This window comes from Vulpes lagopus, chromosome 4, assembly GCF_018345385.1.
Source record: "Vulpes lagopus strain Blue_001 chromosome 4, ASM1834538v1, whole genome shotgun sequence".
In the NCBI taxonomy this organism is placed as follows: domain Eukaryota; kingdom Metazoa; phylum Chordata; class Mammalia; order Carnivora; family Canidae; genus Vulpes; species Vulpes lagopus.
The window spans coordinates 59562668-59581586 of NC_054827.1; the positions used below are offsets into that span (position 1 = coordinate 59562668).

The 18919-nt window shown below is 62.9% G+C and overlaps 1 protein-coding gene across 1 annotated transcript in view; it reads right to left on the reverse strand.

Moving 5' to 3' along the window:
• The window catches only part of PKD1L1 (polycystin 1 like 1, transient receptor potential channel interacting), a 92873-nt gene extending 74583 nt beyond the window's left edge, over positions 1-18290 (reverse strand). The window contains 6 exon segments of the mRNA XM_041751083.1: positions 398-681; positions 1486-1682; positions 2161-2281; positions 2452-2540; positions 10266-10390; positions 18092-18290. Of these exon segments, the coding sequence (XP_041607017.1) occupies positions 398-681; positions 1486-1682; positions 2161-2281; positions 2452-2540; positions 10266-10390; positions 18092-18191 (916 nt within the window). The 5' untranslated portion in view covers positions 18192-18290.
• Positions 18291-18919: the final 629 nt, after the last annotated feature.

The window sequence follows — 18919 nt, forward strand, 5'->3', positions numbered from 1 at the left end:
ACCGAGATGCCCGGACGAAGACGTTTGGCGCCACTTGGCCAGAACGCAAGTGTTGGACATTTTATGCAAGTGACGAAGCGTGCAAGGTGCGTGCGTGCGATTCTCAGCGGAGCTCAAGCCCTCCCTCTGGCGGAGTCACGTGGCTCCGCAGGCCCGTGGCCTCAGCACACCCCCTGCCCCCCGGACTGGGGGTGCGCCCCAGGGCCCCCAGTGGGAGTGAGCGAGGAAGGGCGTATGGGGAGCGGTGCGGCGCAGGCCCCCGAGCCATCTCAACCCGGCAGGCGTCGCGGGGCCGCGGGGGGTCTCCTGCCCGCCCCAGGGTGGCCGGCGCTCCCTCCGGGGTCTGCCTCCCTGCGCCCCGCGCCCGTGTTCTGATCCTCCCCGCTGAGCCCCCTACCTTTCCTGAACTGGTGGTAGGCGGTGACTGCGATTCCCCGGGACACATTGTAGATCGTCACCTGGACCCCGGAGCTGTCCCCGAAATCCACCCGCAGACACAGAGCTGCCTTGGGAGATGCCCAGACCCGGAAGCCCAGACTCAGAGGGGCCCGAGCGTCCGTGTCGGGGAAGCCATGGTCGGCGGCATCCAGCGCGTCGGGAGGACTGTGCATGGACACGGCTCCGGGGTGACAGCGAGTGGGGGGACGAGGCCAGGACGCTGAGCCACCGTGGCCAAGGGAGCTGTGGGGAGAGGCAGGACAGCTTCAGGGAGTATAGGGGTGCGGCCCACAGGGGCGGAGGCACAGGGGGGCTGCCCGCCCAGAAAGCAAGCGTGGCAGGACCTGATGGCGGGGCTACTCTCCCTGGTCCCCAACGTGGAGTCCCAGGGCCCGTGGCGCCAGCATCACGTGGGCACTGGCGCCAAGTGCAAGGCAGGCCAGGAGCCCACAGGGACGCTGACGGCCGCCAACATCTCAGAGCCACCGTTCTGGCCCTTAGTCCCAGCAGCCGCGGAAGCCCCTGCCTCGTCGCTGAAGTGAGGCCCACACACGTGTCCCTCGGATGTTTCTGAGGAAACGCTCAACATGGATGGTGCCACTTCCCACAGCTCGGGCGGCGGCTGCCAGCTCGCAGGACGTCTTGGGCGATCATCGTTCGCCTCGGTGGCTGGGCCCGTATACCAGGGCAGAAAGCCCGCCAAGCGCAGAGAGAAAACTCTGACAACGTGGAAATGTCGAGGTGCCAGTGCCCACGTCCTCGCTCCCTGCGGTGTCCCTGCCCTGCCGTGCGCCCCGCGTGCCCGCCAGGAACACGCAGTCATCACAGCTCCGGGCTGGGCGGCTGGAGGACCGATCTGAGACATAAAGCACCCGCAGCAGCGTGGGCTCCCGTGGGAAGCAGTGGCCAGCTGCGCAGTCGGGCTCCCGGGGGCCTAGGCACTGGCCACACACACAACCACCACGAGTGACGTGGCCAGCTCACCAGCCGTGGCTCCGGGATTGGGGTACCGGGTGGAAGCCGGCCTCCCCGCCACCCTCACCCTACCTTCTGGGCAAGGTGGGAGGATGTGCAGTCGGAGAGCTGGTCGGGGCGGACACAGCCGGCCTCACGGGGACCCCCGGGGACGTAGCGGTCGAGGCGACGTCAGTCCCTGGAAGCACGTCTGAGGCCACATCGTCTGCAGACGGGCAGGAGGGGATCCTCACCCTCAGGCGGCAGGGCCCTGCTGGGGGACAGCTGCGCTGCAATTCAAGAAGTGGAGGAGGGGTTGCGACAGGGCCAGGGCCGGGGTCGGCACTGGTTTCTGGACGGTCAGGAAGCCCTGGGGCCCAGCAGGGCTGAGGCTCCCTCCTCCGGGGCTACAGGTGCAGAGGGCCCGTGCGCTGCAGATGGGCTGCAGGGGCGCCAAGGGAGATCAGCAGCCAGCACCAGGAGCTTGGGGGCCGCCGTCGTCCCCCAGTCATGCTGCTCCCTGGCTCAGCTGCTCCGCATGAGGACGTTTACAGGGTCAGCTACACACCAGAGCACCCAGCCGGGCCGTGGTGCTCCTGCAGACGTCAACGATGCGGTGTCCTTGGTCCTTTACGGAGGCCCCGAGTCATGGCCTGCTCTTGGGCCCCCCAAGCAGCATCCTGGGGACGGGCCTCAGCCGTGGGCCCCAGGGCCACCTGACCCCAGCGGCGCTCTGGCCACGGTCACCCGTGCCGGGTGGGCACCCACCTGGAGAAGGCCACAGGGCACACTGCTCCCTGGCCCGACCGCACATTTCCGTGGGCGACAGGGGTCCGGGCCACTGCTGTTCCAGAAGCTCGTGATTGTGATGGAAGGTCCCCAGGAGTCTCTGAAGATGAAGGGGGAAAGGAGCAGGACAGGGGGGCTGGCGGCACTCGCGGCTCACGTGGCCCGTGGGCCCAGGACTGCCTCCCCAGACGGCACTCCGGAGCACACCCCGGCCCAGGAGGGTCCCCGGAGGCCCGTATGCAGGGGCTCCGTGGGGGCTCGCTGACATACCTGTCGGCGTGGTCACCCGGGTCCGGAGCGGCCTGCGACCTCCTGCTGGTGGCACTTAACGGTGCTCTGCTGGTGGCTTTCACAATGTCCTGCGAGTGGGGCAAACAGTGCTAGTTTGAGAGCTGCTCACAAAACCCCAGTACATTTGGGAAGGTAAGACTGTTTCATTCACAGGATGGCAGCTGGCCCCGCTGGGCCGCAGAGCCCCGGCACCGGATAAAGCAGGCTAGCCTCCCGTCCCCACGGGGCCACGTCCTTGGGGCCACGGGGGGCAGCTGGAGGGCAGGGAGGTCAGTCGGGGTCTTCCGACCTGGGCCTTTGCATGTCCCTCTGAAGGGCGCAGGGGTGTGGGCACCAGAAGGCCACAGCCTGGCCACTGTTTTGGAAGCACCGGCCTGGCTGCCACACTGGAAGCATCTGAGGGAGGCAAGGATCCCAGAGTGGATACGAACTGGCTCTCAATTCAGACACTGGATTGGCTCTACCGACTCGAGCAGCTCTGTTTCCAGCGCTGCCGTGGCCACGGAGCAGCCCCGGTACCCCTGAGGGAACCCGCACTGAGGCAGGGCTCCGTAGGACGTTTCTGTCCAGCAGAACACCGCACGTCTCCCTTGATTTATGACAGGGTTGTGTCCAGATGGACCCATCGTAAGTCAAAAATACTGTTAAGTGGCAAATGCATTTGACACTCCCAACCTCCTGAACGTCAGAACTCAGCTTGGCCTGCCTCAAATGTGCGCAGGACACTTCCAGGAGCCTACGCCGGGCAAAACCCTCGCATACGAAGCCTATTTTAAAGTAAAGTGCTGACTCCCTCCTGTAACGGATGGATGCTGTGCAGACAGGAGGAAACGGAGTAGCTGTGTGGGCACAGAAGGGCCGTTGGGGCATCGGCTGCGGACACTTGCGACCGCGAACCTGCCTGGGAGCTGCTACCCAGCACCCGTGAGAGGATGAACCGCACGTCGCCAGCAATGGGAAGGGATCTACATTCAAAGCTCCAAGTACGTTTTCTACTGAACGTGTATTATTTTCATGACATCGTCGAAAAGTTGTAAGATGAGCGATCGTCAAGCCAGGGACCGTCTGTGCAAGACCGTGCTGCTCCTAAGTGTGCTGGACACAGTAGGGAAAGGAAGGATGAGCTCAGGGATTCAAGGGGTCTCTGTCGGCCCCACGGAGTGCCCTACCTCCTGGAGCCGCGGGGCAGGGCCTGCGAACCAGGGGACAATGCCAAGGGCCTGGGTGGGTGCAGGCAGGGCGCCTGGAGGGGACCCGGCCTTGATGCCGTCACCCGCCTCGGCTGTGCCCTACAGCTGTGGCTTCCGCGACAAAATCCAGCCCCTGAGACAAACAGGAGGGAGCAGCTGGCAGCGGGGGTGGAGGGTGCGTCACAACTCTCCGGGGCGGCCACCGCCTTGTCCCACATGCACGAGCCCCCAGCGCCCCCAACAGTGCTCCCCTATGCGTGTGTGCCTTAAAGGAGCCAGCACCCTCAGGTGGAGGAGGGTCCACGCGTTAGCTGGTGCTCGACATCCGTTTCAGCGCCAGTGGTTTCGGCCAATGATGAATGAGGGCCCATCCCCTCTGGGGGACCCACTCATGGGCACTCGTGGGACTGCCCACGCGCACCCCCCTCCTGCTCTGAGGGCCGGGCTGGGCTGGGCGCTCACCCCCCAGAGGAAGGCGCCTCAAGGGCCTGAAAAGGCCACAGAGCAGGCCGACAGACACCTGGCCCCGCTGCCCCCCCCGCTGCCCCCATCCCCTCTGGAGGATAGGAAACCCGGGCTAAGGCAGCCCCTCTCCTGAGCCCTGGCAGGTGCTGTGAGCCGTGAGCACCCAGAGGCAATGGGACGGGGGCAGGGATGAAGCCCCGGGCCCTGTCCCCAAGGATCCCCCACGGCCACCAGCCCCGAGGCCTCCCTCCCATGAGCACACCGGTCTCCGCTCACCCCGCACACCCCACTGCTCCTTCCTCACCTCTGCCCTCCGCCCACCACGCACATTCCATTCCGCCCTCTATCAGCTCCCTGTAGCTTCACGTCTTGCCCATAAAGCCTCCCCCAAGCTCCCTGGCACCTGGGTCGGCATCACTGCTCCCGGGAGGCGGCCTGCCCTCCCCGCCAGGCCTCACGGCCCAGGCACCCAGCCGGGGCGGGGAGCACTCACCTTCAACCAGCAGGACTGAGGACAAGCAGGAGCCCAGGACACGCGTATCCCACCGGCCGGGGGGCAAGGCCAGGCCCACGGATGCCCAGCGAGTGTCAGCAGTGCTAGGGTCACAGGGACGCTAGTGCCGGGCGTTCCCTAGCATTCGGCCGGGGGGGGGGGGGGCGCAGCTCTCAAGCACCCCCCAGACGGAGAATTCAGGAGAACCCCACCCGCTGTCCTCGGGTCCTCCCACAGCAGCTGATGCCGCTGCCGAAAAGAAACCACAGCTGACCCAGGAAAATGCAGCTGCAGCTAATGAAATTTGGGAAGCGATATTCTAGAAACGTAGTCAGCTTGCTGAAGGTACGTCATCCGAGCAAGTACCGACAGACCACAGAGTAATCCAGCAGGTGCAGCTCTGAACTCTGCCTGCCTCTGAGCAGCGTGAGATGCGCAGGAACGTCCGGTGCGTGGCAGGGCGGCCTCCTACCGTGGCTCGCCCGAGAAGGCCTGGCTGCCCGTCTCTCCCCAGAGCGTGGGTCTCGGTGATCATTCACCTGCCGCGCTCTCCCCTGGACCGAAGGGTTTTCTGGGCGGGACTAGGGCTGGGGACACAACGACCCGTTCAAACGGCCGTGCTGATGCTGAGCCCAAGACAGCGAAGAACAACAGGGAAGCAGATGGGGAGGCCTCCGGCTGCTGGGGCTGGCCTGCAAGACGGGACCACGTGGGGGGCGATGGCCACCCTCCTCCCGTGACCCCAGGGCCGCCCTCACCTGAGCCCCCAAGGCTGCGGGAGGCAGTGCTGACTACCCGACAGACGTTACTAAAAGCCCCAAATATTTTACCTCGCAGTCACGAAGACATAATTCCCATCGGGGCCCCAAGCTCTAACGGGGAACAGTTTTTCAGAGAACGGGGCATCCTGAGAACAGAAAGCGCCAAGCTAGCTCTTATGTTCTGAGCCGAGACAGTGGGCGCCTTCCCCTCCTCAAAGACCCGGGATTCACCAGGGGTCGGGGCAGGGTGAGGACGCAGCTCAGCCCCCCAGTGCATCCCGTCGTCACTCTAAACTCAAGATCTCCAGGTCTGTTTGCCGAAAATCACCCCCAATCTGCCAGCTGAACTATGGGAGTGGGTTTTATGATCTTAACCACCCCTAAGATTCACTTGGGGGAAGGAGCTGTACTTACTCATTTGTGTTTGTTCTAGGAAAACAAATTTGGTTATCAACTTCTTATGTAACATTTAATCTACCAACTGTGATCTTTTATGGCTCCCAGATCCAACTCTGGAATGGGGGGTGGGATCCTCCCTGCAACATCAAGCAATGCTTTTTTTTTTTTTTTTTTAATTTTTGTTTTAACACCAAGCAATTCTCAGATTCTTGCTGGTGCTCTGGAATTCTCAGATTCTTGCTGGTGCAAGAATTCAGCTGACTTCTGGCACCTTCTGCCCAAGGCAGCGTCAGACCCCGCAGGTGACGGCCTTGGGTCCCCCCACACTTCAGGCCCCAGCCGTGAGCCCCAGGCTGTCCCCTCTGCTTCTGACCTACCTACCACTACGGACGGCAGGTTCCAACACTCTCCTCCTTAGGAGGAAGCCCACAGCCACCTTCACCTGGAAGGGATGTGATAAAGGATGCGAGTCTAGGGCCAGACGGGAGGGAGCAGCGCCTGGAGCTCCCAGGCCCCACGGGCCCACCAACCCCAGTCTGCACGTGAGCACCTGCCCCGGGAGCTCTGTGATCCCAGGTCGGTTCCCCTGGCAACCAGCACCCCCAGCCCTGGGGAGGGGTCCAAAGTCTCCATAACAAAACATAACAAAAGACACCCCCTGGGCCCTTTACTGCCTGCAAGTCCTAGGGTCCCCAGAGCTGTATGCCACTAGCTCTGGACCATGACCGCACCCACGTGGGAAGTTCAGCGTGGGCGTCCCCACGACCAAATGTGTATTTCTTCTAAATCCCAACGTGGCAGGTGACTTTTTCCAAATGGGGTGTAGTCGGCTCCACCGGCCTATCCTCCTCAAGTCAGGCCTGCCCTCCTTCCCGGGCAGCAAAACCATTTTACAAAACGAAGAGTCTGGAGTTGCCCAACGCGATACTACGCAAACGCCTCCTCATCGAAGCCGCCAGGGCCCTGGTTTGCAGCCCCAGGTGGCCATGGGGGGGGCGGGGGGGCTCCAGGGAGCAGGGCCCTGGGGGGCAGCAGGAGGTCCAAGGCCTCAGGACGCGAGGCTGAATACACACCCTCTTGCCTGTGCAGACCGCAGAGCCCCCCGGGGAGGCTGGGTCACCGAGCAGGTGCCGATGGGGTGAGCAGCCCATAGCCCCAGGGCAGCAGGGGTCTGGCAATGCAGCCCCGCGTGAACCCCTGGCCACCCCTGCTCCCAGATCATCACAAGGGCACCTTGGCTGACAGCCTTTCTCGTTAACCTGGAAACCCCCCCAGCTTTGAACTTTCCTAAAGTGGCGCGTGAGCCTCGAAGAGCTCCCGACAGGAGCAGGCTGGACAGTGAGATCCCGTTAATCCTCAGACACAAATGCCCTGAGGTACTGTGTGCACAACTGGGGACGTCTGTGGGGAATATGGGAACACCTGTGAGGAGTACTGGGGACCCCCGTGACAAGTACTATGGACCCCTATGAGGAAGGAGTACTGAGGACCCATGAGGAGTACTGGGAATCCCATGAGGAGTACTGAGGACTCCCATGAGGAGTACTGGGGATCCCATGAGGAGTACTGGGGATCCCATGAGGAGTACTGAGGACCCCATGAGGAGTACTGGGGATCCCATGAGGAGTACTGGGGACCCCATGAGGAGTACTGAGGACCCCCATGAGGAGTACCCGGGATCCCATGAGGAGTACTGAGGACCCCATGAGGAGTACTGGGGATCCCATGAGGAGTACTGGGGACCCCATGAGGAGTACTGAGGACCCCCATGAGGAGTACTGGGGACCCCATGAGGAGTACTGGGGATCCCATGAGGAGTACTGGGTTCCCCATGAGGAGTACTGGGTTCCCCATGAGGAGTACTGAGGACCCCATGAGGAGTACTGGGGATCCCATGAGGAGTACTGAGGACCCCATGAGGAGTACTGGGAATCCCATGAGGAGTACTGGGTTCCCCATGAGGAGTACTGAGGACCCCATGAGGAGTACTGGGGATCCCATGAGGAGTACTGAGGACCCCATGAGGAGTACTGGGAATCCCATGAGGAGTACTGGGTTCCCCATGAGGAGTACTGGGGACCCCATGAGGAGTACTGGGGATCCCATGAGGAGTACTGAGGACCCCATGAGGAGTACTGGGGACCCCATGAGGAGTACTGAGGACCCCATGAGGAGTACCGAGGACCCCATGAGGAGTACCGGGGACCCCATGAGGAGTACTGGGGATCCCATGAGGAGTACTGAGGACCCCATGAGGAGTACCGGGGATCCCATGAGGAGTACTGAGGACCCCATGAGGAGTACTGGGGATCCCATGAGGAGTACTGAGGACCCCATGAGGAGTACTGGGGACCCCATGAGGAGTACTGGGGATCCCATGAGGAGTACTGGGGACCCCATGAGGAGTACTGGGGACCCCATGAGGAGTACTGAGGACCCCATGAGGAGTACTGGGGACCCCATGAGGAGTACTGGGGATCCCATGAGGAGTACTGAGGACCCCCATGAGGAGTACTGGGGACCCCATGAGGAGTACTGGGGATCCCATGAGGAGTACTGGGAATCCCATGAGGAGTACTGAGGACCCCATGAGGAGTACTGGGGATCCCATGAGGAGTACTGAGGACCCCATGAGGAGTACTGGGGACCCCATGAGGAGTACTGGGGATCCCATGAGGAGTACTGAGGACCCCATGAGGAGTACTGGGGATCCCATGAGGAGTACTGGGGACCCCATGAGGAGTACTGAGGACCCCCTTGAGGAGTACCGGGGATCCCATGAGGAGTACTGAGGACCCCATGAGGAGTACTGGGGATCCCATGAGGAGTACTGGGGACCCCATGAGGAGTACTGAGGACCCCCATGAGGAGTACTGGGGACCCCATGAGGAGTACTGGGGATCCCATGAGGAGTACTGGGTTCCCCATGAGGAGTACTGGGTTCCCCATGAGGAGTACTGAGGACCCCATGAGGAGTACTGGGGATCCCATGAGGAGTACTGAGGACCCCATGAGGAGTACTGGGAATCCCATGAGGAGTACTGGGTTCCCCATGAGGAGTACTGAGGACCCCATGAGGAGTACTGGGGATCCCATGAGGAGTACTGAGGACCCCATGAGGAGTACTGGGAATCCCATGAGGAGTACTGGGTTCCCCATGAGGAGTACTGGGGACCCCATGAGGAGTACTGGGGATCCCATGAGGAGTACTGAGGACCCCATGAGGAGTACTGGGGACCCCATGAGGAGTACTGAGGACCCCATGAGGAGTACTGAGGACCCCATGAGGAGTACCGGGGACCCCATGAGGAGTACTGGGGATCCCATGAGGAGTACTGAGGACCCCATGAGGAGTACCGGGGATCCCATGAGGAGTACTGAGGACCCCATGAGGAGTACTGGGGATCCCATGAGGAGTACTGAGGACCCCATGAGGAGTACTGGGGACCCCATGAGGAGTACTGGGGATCCCATGAGGAGTACTGGGGACCCCATGAGGAGTACTGGGAACCCCATGGGGAGTACTGAGGACCCCATGAGGAGTACTGGGGACCCCATGAGGAATACTAGGGATCCCATGAGGAGTACTGAGGACCCCATGAGGAGTACTGGGGACCCCATGAGGAGTACTGGGGATCCCATGAGGAGTACTGGGAATCCCATGAGGAGTACTGAGGACCCCATGAGGAGTACTGAGGACCCCATGAGGAGTACTGAGGACCCCCACGGGGAGTACTGGGGATCCCATGAGGAGTACTGAGGACCCCATGAGGAGTACTGAGAACCCCACGGGGAGTACTGGGGAGTACTGAGGACCCCCACAAGTACTGGAAGTTGAGCTGCAGCATAATTTCTCCCAGGGGTGGAGAAGTTCCAGAAGCCTCCACAGGACTGGCTCCTTCGTATCAGGACCAGGACACACAATCTGGCCTGACCGCACTTGTGCACGCGGAGTCGGAGCTCTTCCTTCGCAGCAGTGTCACACGCAGGCAGCTCTGTTCTTGGGACCCTGCCCCCTGATTACCCCCGCAGCTCACTAACACTCTGCCTTGCTCCTCGAGCCACCGAGACACCTGTCCCCCCCCCGTCCCCCTCGCTGTCGGCCGTTCTGATGGCCACACACAGACGCCTTTGCTCCGACGCCCGGCAGTCCAGTCTTATTAACCAAGGCCTTCCGAGAGCCCCTCGATGCCCCAAAATAGGATTTCCGTTCCCTGGGCCGCCGGAAGCCTTGCCAACGTGGGAGCCCCCGGGGTGCAGGCCACCCGCACTCATGCCTCTGGTCTGCACCCCGGCTTCCCACAGCAGATTTGGGCTTTGCAAGTGAACCGGGCCTCAGGGACGCAGCACCAGGCTGAAAGCAAGTGCGATCCGCTCCTGCCGGACTAGGCAGGCTTTCCCGGGCTGCACGGGCCACGCGTGCGTCTTCTGGAAGCAAAACTCGAGCTCCCCAGACACGTGGGGGTGGCTGCTCTCAGGACATACCTGGTCCCAGGACGCCAGCGGGGGCGGGTTCTCCAGAACCTGGGCTTCTTCCCCAAATGTCAATGCACCTGGAGGATGGCTCACCTTCGCGGGGCTCGTAAAAGGCACAGGATTAGCGTGGAGCTCTAGGGAAAAAGGGAAAACAAGGCCTGAAGACCAGGAGAGAGGGGATCCCAGGAGCCGTGAGCAGAAGTCCACCCAAGTGAACACCCCTCCCGGGCGGGTCACGGTGCCGGTGCCCTTGGGACCCGCCTCTGAGTGGGCCTTGTCTGCGCCTGGTGTGGCTTCTGACTCACAGACACAGTGAGGTGTCTCGGAGGTAAGTCCGTGCTAGGCGACGCCGGGAGCCCCGAGGCCGGAGCCCACGCTCCCACCCAGCCTGGAGGGCTGTCCTCCCTCCTCCAGGGCTTCTCCATCAGGAACATGGGACACAAAGCTGGGGAGCCCCAGCCCTAAAGTCTGGGCGGGGATTTGCTGGGCGAACGTGAAGACCAATAAGATGTGCCAAAGTCTCAAAGCCAGGACGCTCCCACACAAAGCCTCCCTCCGGAGGCCCCCGCCCCGCCCCCGGCATGGCCAGGCCAGCTTCCACCTGCCTTGGCTGACGGGGGGCAGACGGAACATGCATCCGAAGGAAAGCCACAGGCTGCAAAGGGGACCCTCCGCCACGTCGGCAAACCAGGGCTCCGCATGTAACCTGACCAGCTTCCAGCCTCGCCCAGAAACCCCCAGTGAGGAATTTCTGGGTGAGCATCAGTGACGGACTCTGTTTCCCCCGAAAGGGAGGTGGGGAGACCCACTAGTGAGACCTCTGCCCTTCCCCTCAGGGAAGGTGACCTTGCCTGGAAGGAGCCTTTCTTTCTCTTCCTAGTAATTTCCTTGTCCTGCCTTCCTGTAAAAATCTTCCATTTTGCGCAACTCCTGAGAGCGCAACTCTACCTGCCCAAGCATGAATTGAACTTACTCAGTGGATTTTTTTTTAAGTGATCTCTACGCCCAACATAGGGCTCGAACTCACAACCCCGATACCAAGAGTCGCCGCTCCACTGACCGAGCCAGCCACAACCAAGCCACCCAGGCGTCCCTGGAAGTTTGATTTTTAAGAATTGCACACGGTTTAAAGCCGTAGAAGCTGGTGCCGGTTCGAGGGTGTTTGCGATGCCCTTTTCTCTAGTCCTGGAGATGCTGGCAAAGGTGCGGCCCCCAGGCAGGTCCCCAGGGCGGTGCCCAGATGCACAGGTAGGAAGAGGCGGTGCTCTAGTTGGATTCCCTCGGGCTCCTCCCACACCCAGCTCTGCTCCAGGGGCTGCCGCAGCCTCGCCTGGAGGCCAGAAGCCAGGATCCCCAGGACCAGCCGTCCCCAGCACCGCCCAGCCCGTGACACTGGCCTCCGCCTCCCCCAACCTTCCAGGACAACGTCCAGCTTGATTTAAATATTTTGAGTCAACACCACTGGATTCGAATCATGCCAGTAAAAGACGACCCAAATTAACCCACAACCATGTTCCCGAGAGTCCTTTAAAATAATGCTGTGAGTGTGGCGACCTGCCACCCACGGAGCAATATGCCAACCTGGGTACGAGGTGACTCCCCAACTAATATGTCCCGGAAATGTCTGCGAATGAGCTAGGGTGATAAAGCGACTTGTGTTCTCTGAAAGCAAGCGAGTCCCAGAGTTGCCGCGCTCAGGCTATGAGAAGGAAACGCAGTGGAAATGTCCCGGGCAGCAAAAATTATATGAAAAAATCTTGAAGACACGTGGTCACAGAATCACATCAACAGAAATCGCTAGGGGAGAAATGGGCTGGATGAGGGACATCATTCCCCACGACCTTCACAGAGGAATGGGAGCGCTGCTTTGGCCTTGGGTTCAGTCCAGATGCGGAACCCACCCCACACGTGCGCCTCCTGGCGTCTGCAGGCCAGGTGCACCGGGTGGGTGGGAGCCGGGTGGGAGCCGGGTGGGAGCTCAGATACGCCTCCCCTGCAAAGGAACACTGGAAATTAAGCAACCATTTGGGATTTCTATTTTCTAGGATCAATAATGGACGTCCCGTCCTGCGTTGGTGCAAGGAAACCTCAGCCCTGTGGCCGTGAAGCAGCCCCCGTAACCTGGGCACCCTGTCTTGTGGCTCCGGCATGGCCCCCAGACTCGGGGGTTCTCAAGGTGCAGCCCCTGCAGAAGCAGCAACCCCCAGGGCCCCTGAGGCATAATGGCTGGGGCGGCCCCAGGATCTCAGTGAGCCCCCGGGGGGCCGATGCCCTGGAGTGAGGAGACTCCAGGAGGGGTGGTGGGAAGGCTCTGGGCCACACGGGGCTTCCAAAGCCCAAAGCCTCGCTGACGGGCAAGCCCGGGGCCAGCTGCCGAGTGTTTTCATTCCCTGCCCTCACCTGGCCACAGGGTTAGGATGGCCCCTCTGGAGGTGGCGCCACCAGGCCCTCGGGGGCCAGCTGTCTTCCCAGGCCCTAAGGAGCACCCCGCCCGAGGCCGAAGCCCCCGCGCCCCTGGCTCCTGCCGGGTGGGAGTCGGCCACGGGTGCCGCAGGAAGTCCCACGGTTTTAGTCACAGCCACCCTAGGCCCACTCTTCCCTCCGGGTCCGTGCGCCCCGCATCCAGTAGACAAGCACGTCGGGGCCACACACGGACATAAGCGCGGGGCCAGTTCTCAAATCATGACTTGAAACGGATTCCTCGTCTGACTGTTAAGTAAGCTCTCCGGCTTCAGCTCAGGGAGCAGAGCAGGTCAGGTTCGCGCCCCCCTCCCCGTCGTGCCCCCGTCCCCCCGCCACGTTCACCTCTCCGGGAACCTGACCCACGGGGAAGGGAAGGGCCAGACCAGCAGCGACGCGGTGCCGGGGTCTTTCCCGTGTGCCCCTACCGCGGAGCAGGGGCCAGGTCAGGGAGACGGGGGAGAACAAGCAGCTTGGCCTGGCTTGACCTTGAAGGTGATGCTTCCAGCTCCAACCGTCCACGGCACCTTCCCACGTTCCCCGAGGGCGCCCACCGAGCTCAGGACGCGGCTCCGGGGCCCTGTGTACAGCGGCGGTACGTGCCCCTCGGGGCTCCCTGGGCCCACCGACCTCTGCTCTGCTGCCCAGCGGGGGCTGGAGGAGGCACTGGTCACCCCCCTACACGCTCTGGCCTCTCGGGGCCAGGGGCACCCACCCCTGTGTCCAGGGGGCCGCCAGCCACCCAGAAAGATCCATGTGCAGTGAATCAAATAGGCCTGAACCAAGGTGTGGAGTCCGGGTCTTGAGCAGACGAGGGGCGCCCTTCGGGGTACCGGGCTGCGTTGTGTCCGGCGGCTGTGAACCCCGCCCCGAGGCTGGGCTCCCCTCCCCGCGAGGATGCACGCACACACGCAGGCTCGCCAGCGGGTCTCCTACCTCCGGGTGTGCCTGTGAGGCCGGGCAGCCTCCTGCTGAGAGAGACGAGGTCTTCTCAAAACTGGCTTCTGGAGGCGAGGGCGCAGCCGGGGCCGCCCGGGGCGGCCAAGCACCCTCTGCAGACCGGGGGCTGACGGGGGGACGGTCTGGGCTGGGGCCTCTGCCAGCCGCCCCGTGAGCCATCCCGGCGTCTCCCTCCAGCCTCAGCCTCACCAGCTCCCACAGGCCAGGGCCATGAGGAGTGAAAGAACGGGCAAGAGACCAGCTGGAATCGCACACATCACAGGGCACAGCTACAGGCGTTTCTGCAGGGCCAGGGGCAGGTCACATGGGCAAGGCCCCTGGGACCCCAGGCCTGCCCCCATCTAAGGCCAGAGCCAAGGGCTGCACCTGGACGACGTGTGACGGCAGCAGCCCCCCTGAGCAGTGCTCTCAGGGTGCAGACCATGCAGGTGCAGGTGCCCCGACGAGGCAAAAACCCTTTCTCCTACAAACAATGGGGTGGGGTGTAGAGAGAGGGATGTAAACCTGGGAGAGACTCACCCAGCCCGGGGGGCCCCCACCCAGCTCTGGTCACGCTCCCAGAGGATGTGTTCCTGAAGCTGCCCCCCACTCCCCGTGGGACGGCACTGCTCACACTCCAGGGAGGGACAGGGCTCCTGTGCACCCTGGGGTGCTGACGGGCACCTCAGTATTTCCAGCACCAAGAACGAGACTTTCCTCTCCAGGGCCAGGTGGGCCCAGCTGAGCCCAGGAAGGACCCCGATGCTCCCCCACACCTGCCGGCACCTTCTTCTTTCCCTGAGACTGGGGGATGCAGAGCACTGGAGGGACTCAGGACACCCTCCTCAGGGCCACGGCTTCACGGTAGGTGGTATGGGGGGCACTACCTGGGGCTCAGCTCCATCAAGGGAAACCTGCACCTAAGTCGCTAAGACCCCCATGTGAACAGACCCAGCAGGGGGAGGGCGGGGACCCCCATGTGAACAGATGCACCAGGGGGAGGGTGGGGACCCCCATGTGAACAGACCCAGCAGGGGAGGGCAGGGACCCCCATGTGAACATATGCATCAGGGGGAAGCAGGGACCTCCCATGTGAACAGATGCATCAGGGGGAGGCAGGGACCCCCCATGTGAACAGACCCAGCAGGGTAGGGTGGGGACCCCCATGTGAACAGACCCACCAGGGGGAGGGCGGGGACCCACATGTGAACAGACCCAGCAGGGGGAGGGTGGGGACCTGCCATGTGAAGAGACCCACCAGGGGAGGTCAGGAACTGACGCCCCATGTGAACAGACCCACCAGGGGGAGGGCGGGGACCCCCCCCCATGTGAACAGATGCATCAGGGGGAGGCAGGGACCCCCCATGTGAACAGACCCAGCAGGGTAGGGTGGGGACCCGCCTGTGAACAGACCCACCAGGGTGAGGGCGGGGACCCCCATGTGAACAGATGCACCAGGGGGAGGGCGGGGACCCCCATGTGAACAGACGCAGGGGAGGGCAGAGGAATCCCCCTGGCAGGCCTGGAGGGGGAGCTGTTCTGCCTTCTCTGTCCTGGGGCTTGTCCTTAGAGGCCACTGCCACCGTGTGCTCTGGGCATGTCCCCGCTCAGGTCCTCCAGGGGCAGCAGCTCCCCCTGCGCCACCCCCCAGGTGAGGCTATGCAGCACAGACCCTCCGGGGACGCTGGGCCTCTGTGGCTGTAAGGGGACCTCGGGTCCGGGGGACTCAGACGTGTCCACACGCCGCGGGCTCACACAGGCACTTACGGAGCACGCACACACACGCAGACACAGGCACTCCCGCCTCTGCACACTCGCAGACACGCCAGCACACACACCCAGGACAGGCACACAGTGGAAGGCCAGCTCGGCGCTGGGGTGGGCACAACAGCCAGGAGACCTCCCGTGCCTCCGCGGACAGCCGCCGCGGCTGTGACTCCACTGCTTCGGACACAGGGCTCGGTACTAGTGCCAAGGGGCCCTGCGTCGGTGGAATTTCTCACAAGATCCGGAGGTGTAGGTAAAAAGTGACGGTGACATCCCCAAGCCCTATTTCCCATCCTTCTGGGGACAAAGAGGTGGTCCCACAGAGTGACACAGGGACCACCAAGTGCCAACGGCAAGGCTCCGGGAGCTGCCGGGAGCTATTTGGGATCAAAGCAGAGCGAGGTGATAACAACAGCCAGAAAACCAGGTGATGGCCGCAGCGGGCAGCGTGGGGACACAGCGAGGAACTGGCCCCCAGAACCAGCTGCTCCCGTAAACAGGTGGTAACAAGACAGGCTCAGGGAGCCGAGGCCCAGCCTGCTCCTGGTGAGCTCCGGCTGAGGACAGGGATCCCCTTCACCCTTGAAGCGCCCTGGGGGGCGGCAGGTGCGACAGTGGGGTCACGTGCACTTTCAGGAGAGGCCAGGTGTGAGGAGGGGCAGGGGCGGCCTGTCCTGCACAGGCCCCTAGGATGCGGGGCACACGCAGGCCCCAGGTGGCCACCTCCGCGAACCTGGGCCCGGGGCAGGGCACATGGACTGCGGAGCTCCCAGGGCCGCGGGGCCCAGCACGATGCACACGGGTGTGCAGAGGGGCGACTGGAATGAGGCCTGCGCTCCTGCCCCACGCTCCACCGGGAACCTCGGCACCGCCCTGCCCTGCGCCCCCTGCACCCCTGTGCGCCTCAGCTGCGCACCCCCCTTCCCAGGGCTGGTCCGAGTCCTCCCAGGGCAAAAGTCTCTCTTTTTTTTTTCTTAATCTTTATCAGTTCCCTTAATTATGTCCATGTTCTAATTGAATTGGGATTTTTTTATTATTATTATTAATTTATGAGAGTCATACAGAGAGAGAGAGAGAGACAGAGACATAGGTAGAGGGAGAAGCAGGCTCCATGCACCGGGAGCCTGACGTGGGATTCGATCCCGGGTCTCCAGGATAGCGCCCTGGGCCAAAGGCAGGCGCCAAACCGCTGCGCCACCCAGGGATCCCTGAATTGGGATTTTACAAGAGTTAGTTTTACTCTGTTTCGCCCAGGAGACTAGACCACTTGGGGTGAGCCCTGGGAGTAGACTGGGGGGGCTGCATGTCCTGGGGGGGTGCTGGGTGCCGCACGCTGTGGCAGAGCTCGTTCCCGGGGTGGGGGGGCTCGGAGGACGACCCAGGAGCCCGCAGGTCCCACTGAGGCAGTGCTCTGAGCCTGTGATTTCCAGGTGCAGGTGAGTAAACAGACCCCGAGGCCCTGGGGGGTCAGGCCTCAGCGGGTGCTCAGCACACACAGGCCGCACTCGGCCTCCCAGCCCCCCGCTTCTCCCAGCAGGAAAGTGTGTACTTTCCGCTCCACCAGTCACGGCCTTCACGCGAGCTGTGCACACAGGAGGGATCCGCGGCAATCAAACACCCGCCGGGTGGACAAACAAAACCCCTCTCCAGAGCCCTGGTCACCGTCCTGGCGAATGTGACGGCCCACTTCTGAGCCCCCTCCCACCCCGAGCTGGTGTGGCACCTGCAGTCAGGGCCATCTCCTCCCGTGGGGCCCCGGCTGACACTGAAGACACAGGACTAACCCAGCACGCTGGGACACAGGAGGGGGCCAGCGGGGGCCCCGCACAGCAGCAGTGTCCCTGTGCTGTCCCTCGCGCCAGCTGTGGCCACCTGGGGCCCCTTGAACCCATTCAGGTACGTGGATCCAGCACCTCCCTCCTGTTAGCCACGTTTCCAGGGTCAGTGTGGGCCCGGGGCCACCACCGTGCCGCTCATGAGGACGCAGAGACGCCACAGAGGTGACAGTGTCCGAGGAGCTTCTCAGGCTGCTTTCCGTGCAGGCGCTGTGGACGGAATCGGTTGGTGGTTCCGTTGGTACTGCCACGGAGGCCCGTGGGGAGCCACCAGGAGTCCCCAGGACGGCTCCGCCCAGTCCTGGAGGCGTTTCCCACAGCTTCCCTGTGCCAGGACTGAGCCCCCGGGAGGGCCTTCCTGGACGCAAGGCACCTGAGGCAGCCGTCCAACCCTCCTTGGTTCTTGCTAAACTTCAATGAACAAACGCCACCTCTTCAGACTTGTTTCTTAACCACAAACTCCGTGTTTCGGATCTAACGCCCGGCGCACAGGGCAGCACGGTGCGCACACCCTCCGGCGGCGCGTGCATCAGTCACACGGCGGCAAACAGCCGGACACTGCGGGGTCACCTTCCTGGGCTGTTAGCACAGGCCTCGCTCCCCCGCACCCCACGGAGCTCAGCTGGGTGCACGCGCAGCAGGCCGGCACGCGCGTTCACAGCGGACGCTCTACCGCGCCCTTCTGATCCCCGAGGTCCCCGCGGCCTGGGCGCAGTGCCCGCCTGTGGGTGCCCCCCGCCGCCCCGCAGCACGAGCATCACAGCGGTGGGGGTCGGTAATTACACTGCAGCAAAGGTGAGGGAGGTGTGGAGATCCCGGGGGACGTGCACTCACCTTCGTTCCAGGTGCCCCCAGGAAGCGGCTGCAGCAGGCACAGCAGAGGCAGTGCTTGCACGAGCACCCTCCAGCCCGGCCCCCCGCAGATGGCGCCCATGGGGCCTCTTGCTCACACCCCAAACCCTGGCACCTCCGATGGGCCTCCAGTGGCGGACAGCCGTCCTGTCGCCTGTCCCGTGTCCCAGCGGGGACAGCAAGCCCGGCCCTTAGCACCTTGCCAACCAGCCAATCGTGAGCGTGTCCCCCCTCTCCCTCCCTCTCCCTCCCCCCACCTCTCCCCACCTCCTCCCTCCCCCCCAAGGCCTGGGGCAGCCTCCCCTCAAAGGCGCCTCCTACATGGTGGGAACACGCAGGGGCAAGTGTAGCTCCAGCCAGGGAGGTAACCTGGTAACGTGGGGGAGTGACACGGGGCGGGCGCCCTGCACTCCCAGGGGAGGGCCAGCACGGGACACCCGCACGGGACACCCACTCGGCCCTCCACCAGCTACTCCTGCTGCTGGAGGAGCAACCGTCCCAACACTCACTGTCTCAGCTTCAGGGAAGTTGAGTGTCCACAGATGAGCATTGAAACACCCTCATAGGGGACCATAAGGGATCCCAAATACCTGGGGTGCTCTGGCCACTTGGGCACAGGGCCTCCCTCCTGGTATCCTGATCCTTTCCCTCCACCTCCCCTCCCCCATCTTCCCCTCTCCTTCTGCAAAGTCACAGGGAGCAATCCCACCAGCAGGACACAGATCATCACAGAAGTCACCATTCAGCCCTGAAGACTCCAGTGATCACTTTGATTTTTCTCTTAAAAATACATCACAAGCAAGAAATCAC